General features: G+C 41.3%; 1 protein-coding gene across 1 annotated transcript in view; it reads right to left on the bottom strand.

Moving 5' to 3' along the window:
• LOC135494643 (uncharacterized) overlaps window positions 1–12,522 on the bottom strand; it is a 118,522-nt gene that overhangs the window by 67,809 nt on the left and 38,191 nt on the right. The window contains exons 6-7 of the mRNA XM_064782798.1: window positions 10,266–10,346; window positions 4,834–5,929 (exon numbers count right to left, since the gene is read on the bottom strand). Of these exons, the coding sequence (XP_064638868.1) occupies window positions 4,834–5,929; window positions 10,266–10,346 (1,177 nt within the window). The remainder of the gene's footprint in view (window positions 1–4,833; window positions 5,930–10,265; window positions 10,347–12,522) is intronic.

Here is a 12,522-nt window from a genome sequence, read left to right as displayed (position 1 = left end):
TAAAAAATCGCTTGCTGACGTACATTCGGAGACAGATTCTCATATGACTCACCACTGATACCACGACAGGAATACTCCACAAAAGTAAAACTAATAGTCCGAGAATTTCAACAGTTAAGCTACAATCCTAAATCCTTATCCACAAGCTATTTCTCCTGTGAATTGGCAGCCTACATGGTACTAACTGGGTATTGTCCCGACTCCTGTATCCTGTACTCCATTCAAGGAAGACACAACATCCCAACCTAACCACATGTAAATATTCTAGCTGTCACCCCTGAGATATTGGTACATTCTGTTGGTTCTCTTCCCAGCCTTAATCCACTGGTGTTCGATCACGGAGACCATCTATATGCAGGATCTCCACCGATGTTGGGCTAATATAGGATCTATACCCCGATACCGTCTGTAGTTGTGAGCATCACACATTACCAACACGACCAAAACAGGAAGTGCTAATTGCTGGGGATTTGGGAAAATACAGGTTTTATGATAGTAGACTGATATCAGTTCTTGTCAGTTATTTTGAGCTGCCATTTAATGAGAAGTAGGTAAACATACAAGGGAATGCTTTTTCTGAGTCTGCCATGGCTCCTCAACCAGGTTCTCAGACGACATGTAGCACAGAGTCCCATTGACCAAGGTAGATCATTTCAAGCTGCAACATGACTGATGACACATGCAATCCCGGACTCTCAGCGCAAATACCGAACTCGGCAACATTTCATCAACAGGTCCTCGCATAAAGCATATGGGGCAATGATTGTAGCATGTTTGAAAATGATGGAGAGGACTGGGCTGTGTTTGGAGTCTGTAATGTTCCTGTTATAACAATGTATGAGCCAATAGTTCACTCATTCTGTAGGAATGCACTGATGCTCTATCATGATTCTCTACACTTAACCAGACCTGAAGTATACCGTGATAAGTAAATCGATACAAAATTTGATCAATCTAATTCTAGCAATAGGCGAATGACGAAAGACACTTAGCAAAGTCAACAATGCTGTCCGGTGTAGAGAATGATGATTATTAGTAACACTAGGGGTCGTGACTCTTACAATACAGAACCACCAGGCAATAATACAGCTGATCCGATGGATGCCATCAATGTCAACAACGACCATGATTGATACACGATGACACGATATGTCATTAGTTATGTAAACTATAGTCTCTTGGTGGGTTGATCTGGTTATTGAATGATGTGGGGGCAGAGATGCGATTTGAGGCCAGTTGATAGGAATGATCATCCATCAACAGCAGAACAAATTCACCTCAAAGACTTAGAAGCATTCAGCTTTAGCTTTGACTCTGAAGCAAAGGCAACTGGTTCCCTCATAGCCAGCACATCTATCTGGTACTGTTCATTTCACAAATGATAATGAATGTCAATTTGTGCCAGATGAAACAAACCACATCACACGTAAGTGGCAAGGGCAGGACTGCAATCAATACCTCAGCTCCACAACATTATAAATCAGTAGTTGGCTGGTCGCCCCAGACAGAGCGGTGCCACGCCACGACACCCCTTATCAACATGGTTGCTTCCATTCTGTCTGTGAAGATTGGGAGTTCCGTCCAGCAAGACCTCATCAGTGGCAACCAAGCAGGTTATCAGGATTGTCCCGAGATGTCCAATCTCCAATTACAGTGTGGAGAGAATAAAATTCTAACCGACCAGGAACATGATTAGACTGGTTTATTTGGAGAACTTTGAGGAGTACAGCTGTGAGGTATGGTAACAGGAAGACTGGTGATAACCCAAACCCCTTCACATTAGATCCAAAGCCTCTCCACAGAAGTGTATACCTAGTTCTCAGCGAATCGGTGAAAAGGGAACCTCACAGTTACAAACCATTGATAGAGTTTGGTGAGGAGTTTACAAAATGGACGTTTTCAAATCAATCATCATCACTAAAACATATCTATTGCCCACAACATCTATTCCTCATGGCCGTAGACAGACAAACATTGATCTGCCGGAACCATCAATTACAAACTGTGGTATTGCAGTATCACAGAACAACTCCCCATTAGCGCACGAGGATATTTCATCAATAATCATTTACTAGAAGTCTTAATTACTTAAGTAGTTTAACCTGCGAGGGAGGGAGGATTCTGGGAAAATCAAATTTGGGAGATTTATGGTGATGGAGCTAAATAGAAGACTGGTTAGCTCCATGGGAACCAACATACAGGCTATTTTACAGTCTGAGAGCCACATATGAGCCTTCCTAGACAGCAGCACTCACAGTCCATCTTGACAGAAACATTTGCCTCTGTACATGTCATCTCCAAATGGATGAGGGTCACGGAGAAGACATCTCTCGTCACCAGACATGACCATTCTCGCTTCAGACTGAATGTGAAATGAGTCTGTAGCCTTAATGGTACAAGTCAGGTTGCCTTGCTGATTAGGTGGCAGTAATTGGAACTTGACAGTGTTTTTTAACTCAGGTGGTCTTGTTGGGATATTAAAAAGGTGACTGTGGTCATTGTGTTTCATGTTTTAAGATGGAGGACTGACACAACATATGGGGCAGAGTTTCCTCGACTTCTTTTAAACGAAAAGGATCCCTGAGAGAGTGCAAAATAATGTACTTTTCAATGTTCCTTTCTAATGAAGTGCCATGGCTGCTTAAGAACATTACCCCACAATTGATTTTTGACGGGTTTAAAAATAACTTGATACTCAGTTAGAAAGAAACCGTGGCACTTCTGATTTTGTCGAAATACTGTGTTATAATGATCCCCTATTATAGCTGACACCATCCCCCTTAAGAATCATCCACTGTTCACCCAGAACTGTAGTAGAGCCATCTCAGGGATTAAAAGAGAACTGAAGCTTGTACCAGGACCAGAGTCATGAAACAGTTAACTGTTAAAGTCTGCAAGCTCAGAACCACAGGTTGGATTTCATCTTCCTCACAATGAAATGGCCAGGGGCATTGTGCTCACCTCATGTGGAGGAAAGATGGATGAAGAGTATGGTATTGTGTCATGTAGTGTTAGGTTTGATGTAGGTCCAACCAATTACAATTTCCCCAAAATGGCCAATTTACAGTACATTTGACCTCTGTAACCTTGAAAAGTAGGTCAAATCAAAAAAGACCCGGGTGACACACTGAATGGTTGTTAGAATTAGATGTACCTATGATATAAAATTGGTGCCAATCGGGCAAGTAATTAAGGAATAATAGCATTTTGAAGAATTTTGGATTTGGCCCCCTCCCTGGAGGCCAAACGGCAAATCAGATTGAACCAAACTTCTGTACCTGAGAACACCTGACCAATGGGTACATATGTACTTAATTTGTGATCAATAGTCATTGCGGTTAAGAAACGTGCCATAGTTACGGCCTGACGGCCAATTTACGCCATTTGACCTCTGTGACCTTGAAAAGTAGGTCAAATTAAAAACCTGTGTGACAATACTGACATATACTGTATGGTGGTTAGATGTACCCATGGCAATCGGGCAAGAAGTTAAGGAATAAGCACATTTTTAAGGTTTTTGGATTTTGCCCCCTGGTGGTCAAGTGGTGAATCATATTGGACCATAAAAGTTTTATTGAAAACGGATCATTAATAGGAGACATATCACACTTTTTTTGTTTTCAGTTTTGGCCCCCTGGTGGCCAAGTCATGAACCAGATCGGACCGAAATTCAGTGTCAGAGTACCTCTGACCTAGGAGGTCATGTGTACAAAGTTTCAAGTTCATAGCACAAGCAGTTAAGAAACGTGCCACACAGGATACGGACGACGACGACGACGGACACAGGGCTATCGTATAGACTCCCCTAACGGTGAGCCAATGATCATCACAACCTTTTTTAAAAGCAATGGCTGCTCCACACTCATAGATGTTGTACTGACATCAAGACTGGTCCAGTCAAACCAAAGTCGGTATGAGTAATGTACCGTTGCTTGGAGTACCTACCATAAAAATATCACCGAAAACAAGTCACTGATAAGTGAGATATTGCACTTTTTACCTTTTTTAGCTTTGGCCCTCTGATGGCCAAGTCAAGAATCAGATCAGATCGAAATTCGGTGTCCGAGGTACCATGACGTAGGGAATCATGGTCAAATTGCGCTAATTTTCATTTTGAAAGAAGGCCTTGCCTAGGGGGTACCTACACACCAAGTACGAACCTTCTAGGTCAAGTGGTTAAGAAACGTGCCACTCTTTTGTCAAAAGTTAACGACGGACGACGAAGACGGATGCCACGGTATCGTATAAGCTCTCCTGAATGGTGAGCTAATAAAATAGACCATTGCCTGCCAGTCAAAGACATCATATTTCAAAACTAAACGCTTATAATCTCGGTTCTCGAATATGTCTCTTCCGCCTTTAACCGTTGGTTACAGCGGTGTAAAACAACTGCAGCCTAGCAACCAAAAGCAGCTTAGACACTTAGCTGTGGGAAGGAAATAATGCAACAAAATAGGCTTTTGTTGCTTAGAGATTATAACGCCACAGAACCTCATGTGGGACTTCTCTTTTAAACATTTCTCTCTGGATGTGAACCTTTTCTTTTCATATTAAACCAACTGCAACTGGAAGAAAGGTTCCAGGAACAAAGTATTCTAAACACTTGGAAACATCTTGCTATCTCTGTATGCCCCATACCCTTGAACCCTTTGAATATGCTGATTCATTATCTAACATCATCTTCACGAAGATTGAACATTGCTACCTCAAGGTCGATGATCCTCTATGACCTGAGGGTCAAGGTGAAAGTCCAGCCAAACTAGTTGATCGTGATAAATGATAATTCACCTTGGCATCAATATGCGAATTAGTTCAGATAAAACAACAACCTACCTTTCCAGTCTTTTGTTCCTCGGACTCCTCGACTCGTTGTAGTTGTTTCTCAAATGTTGCCCAGTCCATGTGTTGGAGCGTATTCTCAATGTTGTACACATCGAAATCGGCTGATTCTTGGTTGGGGCTTGAGCCATCAGAGTGCGCTCTCTTCTCATATTCCTCCTGAGATGGAACACATTTCTGGTAACGCATGTTTTTGGGCAGATCTTCAAGCTGTGTTACGTTAGCGGGGAGAGTCGTATCTTTATAATGATACTCCTCATTGCCACTCCAGGTGTCGCTAGTAGTAGTGTTGTTGTCATGTTGATTATGATTACGGTAGTCCATCTCCGAATCTGGCTTCATCGGCCAAGATTTACTTTCATTATGCAAATTCTTATTCTTATAAGTCCGCTGATTAAAATTCTCCATATTCTCAGTGGCAGGAGACTCTAGCTCCCCAAAGTATCCAAACGGTTTCTCCGAGGCACAGGGAGTTGGCAGTTCCGAGCTGCCACCCTCAGAGCTACAATAATCCTCTTCCTCATCAGAACTCATAACCTCGTACGTTTGACCTTTATGCATGTCAAAGGGCAATGCATCTGCATTAACCTTCTTTAGCTCAGCAAATTCCTGCGCTAAACTCAGATAGTTCATTTTCTTCACACGTTTAGTATATTCTTCATCAGACTCGTCAGGTGATCGTTTGATACGTAACTCAGTCGCTGGGTACATAGTATTGCCTGCCTCCAAGTCTTCCATCTTTATGATCTTGACGTCCTGCTCGTCAAAGTGTTCCTTGAGCGGGTCGGCCATCTCAGAATAGTCAGAGAGGACCGAGTCAGTATCTCGTGGAACAACAATGCGATCATGTTCAGGTGGCACTGCAGTATCAAAATCAGTTAAAATCTCGTCATCTGGGTGGAGGTTCCTCAGGCTTCCCTCATTGGTCGATATTGACATCGCCTGATTGCCATTTAGACTGTCAATCTCACTCAGTTCCTCGATCTCAGATGGCGGTGGTGATGGCAGGTTACGTGAGTACGTCGCTTCTTCCTCGTCCTCAGCTTCTTCTTCTTGACCCAGACGAAACTGTCGCCACGCCCTCTGGATGCTACAAGAGAAACACAAGTTGGGTATAAACAAAGAGAGGAGACAAATTGGCATTGGGACTGACAATGTTGCTTCATTTTGAGCAGAAAAAAAAGACGTGGAAAAAATTTTGAACTTAGAAAGTCAAAAAAATTGGGACTGATGATTTTGGGTCATTTGGAGCAGAAAACAAAATGAAACGGCCAGGGGCCATTGTGCTCACCGTATACATCTTTTATTAGGCAGGATCATGCTTAGTTTAGAGGTGAATATGGTGAACACAATCAGGCATGAAGACTTTTTTTAGATGTGTATTGATGTCAAGTAATAAGACAGGGCAGTATATATAAGTTTATGATCCAACCAATAATTGTCTATGACATCAACAAGATCAATATCGTGTGATTGCTAAGAGTCCCTGCAATAAAAAATTCATCGAAAAAAAGTCATTAATAAGCGAGATATTGCACGTCCTACTTTTTCAGTTTTGACCCCCTGGTGGCCAAATCAAGAATCAGATCAGGCCAAAATTCGGTGTCAGAGGCAGAGTTCGACTGTAACCCGAGGTTGGACTCGGTCGGGTCGAGCTCCAGTCGAACTTCATTTTTTCCGCGGGTACCGACCCGAGTGACGTCATATCTGACCTAGTTAGCTACTCGGGCTCAACCCTCGATGGCATGAGCGTCGAACTCAGCAGACTCGACAATAACCATGTGACAAAATGGCGGCCTCGAAAACGTAAGGGATAAATTCGTGATTTTTACATTGTTATATCCAATATTGTGTACTCCTGTAATAACGCTGTAGATAAATATTGATAGTTGTACCACCGACATGTTCGGAAACCAGATCGGGATAAAGTTCGGTCAAAAGTGTCTCGAACACCCCCCTTCCAACTCTGAAGTGGGCTCTGAAGTCCTGCAAACTGAATTGCGGGATAACATTTTCTGCAAATCCAGTTATTTTGGGCTCCCATTTCCTTCTGGCGAACAAACATAGTGTCCATAAATGTTCTTGACTTGTCAGCTCTACATCTATTGTACTATTGGGAAAAATGAAGTCTAAAAATTCGTATATTGCCGCTATATCCGCCATGTTTAAACAAACCAAATCAACCCGAACCGACTCGACTGCGTTCGCGTGCTACCCCTACTCGACATGCGCATTTAAGGCATGATGTCATCGCCTGAGGAATTCTAAGCCGACCCTAGAGTTACAGTCGAACTCAGCCAGAGATTATCTGATGTAGGGGGTTACATATACCAACTTTCAAGTTCATAGCTTTAGCAGTTAAGAAACGTGCCATAGTTACACTCGAACGGTCAATTTACGCCATTTGACCTCTGTGACCTAGAAAAGGAGGTCAAATCCAAAAATCATAGGAAATGTGATGTATCCTTGCTAGGAGTCCCTGCCATAAAATTTTATCGAAAACAATTCACTCAAATAGGCAAGATATTGCACTTCTTCCTTTTTCCGTTATGGCCCCCTGGTGGCCGAATAAAGAATCAGATCAGGCCAAAATTCGACATCAGACGTTATCTGATGTAGGGGGTTATATGCACCAAGTTTCAAGTTCATAGCTTTACTGGTTAAGAAACGTGCCATAGTTTACACTCTAACAGCCAATTTACGCCATATGACTTCTGTGACCTTAAAAAGTAGGTCAAATTGAAAACCCGTAAAATATGTGATGTATTCTTCCAAACAGTACCTACCATAAGAATTTTATCGAAAACAAGTCACTTATAAGCGAGATATCACACTTTTTAGATTTCCACTTTTGGCCCCCTGGTGGCAAAGTTAGGAATCAGATCGAACCAAAATTCAGCGCCAGAGGCTATGTGATATAGGGGGTTATATGTACCAAGTTTCAAGTTCATAGCTTTAGTGGTTAAGAAACGTGCCATAGTTTACACTCTAAGTCTAATGGCCAATTTACGCCATATGACCTCTGTGACCTTGAAAAGTAGGTCAAATTGAAAACCCGTATAATATAAAATGTATATTTGCTATGAGTACCTACAACAAAAGTTTTATCGAAAACAAGTCACTTATAAGCGAGATATCACACTTTTTAGATTTCCACTTTTGGCCCCCTGGTGGCAAAGTTAGGAATCAGATCGAACCAAAATTCAGCACCAGAGGCTATGTGATATAGGGGGTTATATGTACCAAGTTTCAAGTTCATAGCTTTAGTGGTTAAGAAACGTGCCATAGTTTACACTCTAATGGCCAATTTACGCCATATGACCTCTGCGACCTTGAAAACAAGGTCAAATTAAAAACCCGTATAATATAAAATGTATATTTGCTATGAGTACCTGCAACAAAAGTTTTATCGAAAACAAGTCACTAATAAGCGAGATATCACACTTTTTAGATATCGACATTTGGCCCCCTGGTGGCCAAACAGAGAATCAGATCGGACCGAAAATCAGTGTCAGAGGTCAGCTGACCTAGGGCATTCTGTGTACAAAGTTTCAAGTTCATAGCCCTAGCAGTTAAGAAACGTGCCACTGTTAGGATACGACGACGACGACGACGACGACGACGACGACGACGACGACGACGACGACGACGGACACAGCGCTATCGTATAGACTCCCCTTACGGTGAGCCAAAAAGGTTGATTAAAATTAAGAAAATCACATGGGAATCAGATATATTCATGAATATAATGTAAAAGTAAAAAAATTACACGGGAATCCCTGATCAAGATGGTGCTATGGAATAGAATAGATACAAGGTGAGTCAATAAAAATGATTTCCAAGATAGCCACCTAATGATATGGCACCAAATAAATAAAAAATCAAGAAAATGTAAGGTACAAGTCAGAAAAGACAAAAGTGAAAAGATAAAAAAAATAATAAAATAAAAAAAATATTTTTGGCCGTCCTTGACCGGGGTTTGAACTCACGACCTTTGGATTGCCACAACACGAAAAACACGAAACATGCAATTTCGGCCATATCTGTGTCTGCGTTGTGACCTCTGTGACCTTGACAAGTAGGTCAAATTAAAAACCCATATGATATATGATGTATCCTTGCTATGAGTACCTACCACAAAAGTTTTATCGAAAACAAGTCATCAAGCGAGATATCACACTTTTTAGATATCCACATTCGACCCCCTGGTGGCCAAATTGAGAATCAGATCGGACCGATATTCAGCACAAGACGTTATCTGATATAGGGGGTTATATGTACCAAGTTTCAAGTTCATAGCTGTGGCGGTTGAGAAACGTGCCATAGTTACACTGAAACAGCCAATTTATGCCATTTGACCTCTGCAACCTTGAAAAGTAGGTCAAATTAAAAACCCGTACGATATATGATGTATCCTTGCTATTAGTACCCACCACGAAAGTTTTATTGAAAACAAGTTATTGATAAGCGAATTATCACACTTTTTAGGTATCCACATTCGGCCCCCTGGTGGCCAAGTTGAGAATCAGATCAGACCGAAATTCAGCACCAGAGGTTATCTGGTATAGGGGGTTATATGTACTAAGTTTCAAGTTCATAGCTGTGGAGGTTGAAAAACGTGCCATAGTTACACTGAAACAGCCAATTTACGCCATTTGACCTCTGTGACCTTGAAAAGTAGGTCAAATTAAAAACCCGTATGATATATGATGTACCCTTGCTATGAGTACCTACCACAAAAATTTCATTCCAAACAAGTTATTAATAAGCGAGATATCACACTTTTTAGATATCTACATTCGGCCCCCTGGTGGCCAAATTAAGAATCAGATCGGACCGAAATTTAGTGTCACAGGTCATCTGACCAAGGGAGTCCTGTGTACAAAGTTACAAGTTCATAGGCTTAGCGGTTAAGAAACGTGCCACTGTTTTTGAAACAGGATACGACGACGACGGACGACGACGGACGACGGACACTGCGGTGTTGTATAGACTCCCCTACGGTGAGCCAAAAACAGTGAAAAAAAAGTTTTGTCCTCGGAAATTTTTTTCAGGCTGGGGTCCTTAAAGGTTAGAAGAAAAAAGTCAAAATTTTGAAAAATGTTCAAAGTCAAAAAAGTTTTGGGACTGATGATTTTGGTCATTTGGAGCCGAAAACAAATGTGGTATTTGAAATACAAGCCTAGATAATCTTGACCCAGAAAAGAACCAAGTCAGGGCAAAACAATTTTCTTTTCCAATATTCCTCTCCAGTACAAAAAGAATGGCTATCACTGCTCACAACGTAACTACACTTACACGGACTTTGCAGAGATACACTTCAGTTCACTTCTGTGGCAAATGACAGAACAGTTGATGTGAAGACTGAAGTGCCGTAGGCAGTCCCAGGCCAGGTCAGGAGTCATCATCTATGCAACTATACTTACACAATAACCTTATCAAGATAGTGCCTTGACTTATTCCTCCTGGCTGTACTGTTGTCCTCTAACTCTACTGTCAGCTGGTGACTGCAACAACAAAGGTTAACATATCATGAGTAAATTAATGAAACAGAGATGAACATATATGTCACCCAAAGGGACCGAGTATCTGGAGTACAAATCAGTTAGCAGTCATGCCAAACATGGCCAAGTTTGGAAAGAATATGCTGAACTAGAACATGTATAGAGGGAATGTAACCATCTGAACTCTGGTCTAGTTAACATACCACACAGCAACAAGTAAGGAAGATGCAATATGGATGAAAATGGCATTATCAACCCCTCCCACCATCACATTGTATATAAGCCTTAACAAGGTACCACAAAGTTGACTATCTTAAGCTTTTGTATCGCCTAAAAGATACTTAAATTGTCGAAAAGTCTTTTATGGAAAATTGAAGGATCAAAAGCAGAACATGCTAAGATTAGTCCACACATTGTTTGCTCTGAAACATACCAGAAACCATTTCAAATGCCATCATTAAACTGATCTCACACAGAATGTGCCATTCGACAAAAACTGAAACGTGCATTTTGATGTCAAAAGTAGTCTTGAAAATTTTTTAATCCACTTTCTCAGGATCATTAATATTGAAAGATTGCAGCCTAGAATGAGTGCATTTTCATGTAATCCATACACCTCAAGTAATTTCAGGTTTAATTTGAATAAGAAAGGAATAACATGAACATGTGTACGAATTGGAAGTTCATACACACTTAAACTTTGGAAGCTAACGGTTGTAACATTGAGAGGACTGTCTGTATGAGACTTGGATCAGACAGAGGTGATTGAAATGACTTGTGTCAGAGGTGCACTACTGATGTTAGATATGGTGTCATACAGGAGCAAGTACTGAAGAGGAAGGAAAAAGGAAGAGGACATTTCCATTTCCTCAAACGACAGTCTTGTTCTTGTAGCAGCCACCTTTTCCAATATTGGTCATGTCAGCTGCTGTTGGAGTGCGACAATGAGTGTTTACTGTACGAGGTGTAGCTCTAGCAAGACCCTCTCAAGTGGTCATTGTATATTTCTCCGCACACGCTATTGCCAACAGATCTTGGTTGTAACAGGATAAGTGAACCCTCCCCTTTGGGATATCTTAGTGTGCGAGTTGTCTAGAAAGATGACTGGTGAAAATAGCATCACTACTGTCTGCCTGGTCTTTAGGAAAAATGAAGGGAAACCTGGTTAAGAAATGTGTGCCAGTTTCTGGTGCAATGGTATCAAGTTTAGAGTGATTGGTTCGACATGTCAATATTTCATAAGAATAATGGCCAGAGAAGTGGGTTGCACTAATCTGTGTGAATTTGGCCGACATGAAGTGGACCTCTACTTCTTTGTCATTCAGCTTAGTCTGGTGATTACCATGTAAATGACTGAAGCAAGAGCTGACTAGTTGGATGGTCAATGGCAGATTGGTCTTGTTCCAAGGCGGATATCACTAATACGTTGTGGCCTTTAGGTCTACCTTCCTCTGCCGAGTTGATTCAAGGATAATAATTCATATTCGTTGATTGGTCAATCAGGAAGCATAGGCCATCAGGCTGTAAAAGAGATGGTATTCTCTGGGGATGTCTAATCTGTATGGCACACCTGGGTTGATGGATTTGAATGGCCTTGGATGATGATATACGTTGGACCCTGGAACAGGGACTGACAGTGTTGCTTCAGGGGACTGACGATGTTGCTTCATTTTGTGCAGAAAAAAACCAAGTGAAAAAAAAATGTCCACTTAGAAATTTTTTCACCTTTCACGCAGTCAGTTCAAAAAAAAAATTTCACAAAAATTTTCAAAGTCAAAAAAGTTTTGGCACTGATGATGTTGCTTCATTTTGAGCGGAAAAAAATAAGAAGTGAAAAAAATTTTTTTGGGACAGTTTGATGTCTTTAAATGGGATACTCAAAATAATTTACCTTAGCTCTCCAACATCGACTTGAGGTGATTACATCCAATACCAACATATCATCATTACTTGGTTGAGGTTTTGGCAGACAGTCCAAGGATGCCGTCATTAAAGTCTGAGTAGGCAGGCCAGACTAATATCGTGTGCGTCGATGAGACTCAAGTTGGTTGCAAATTCATTTACGCACACTGTTATGTCCGTTGATTAGTCTTGACCACATTATTTCTGGTTGAGGTGCTGCACAAATCTATTTTGGCCAGAGGTATGCCTCCTCCTGCAGAATCATTGTTATTGGTTA

The sequence above is a fragment of the Lineus longissimus genome, chromosome 10 (genome assembly GCF_910592395.1).
Source record: "Lineus longissimus chromosome 10, tnLinLong1.2, whole genome shotgun sequence".
Taxonomy (NCBI): Eukaryota; Metazoa; Nemertea; class Pilidiophora; order Heteronemertea; family Lineidae; genus Lineus; species Lineus longissimus.
This window is presented reverse-complemented; position numbering and strand designations above follow the sequence as displayed.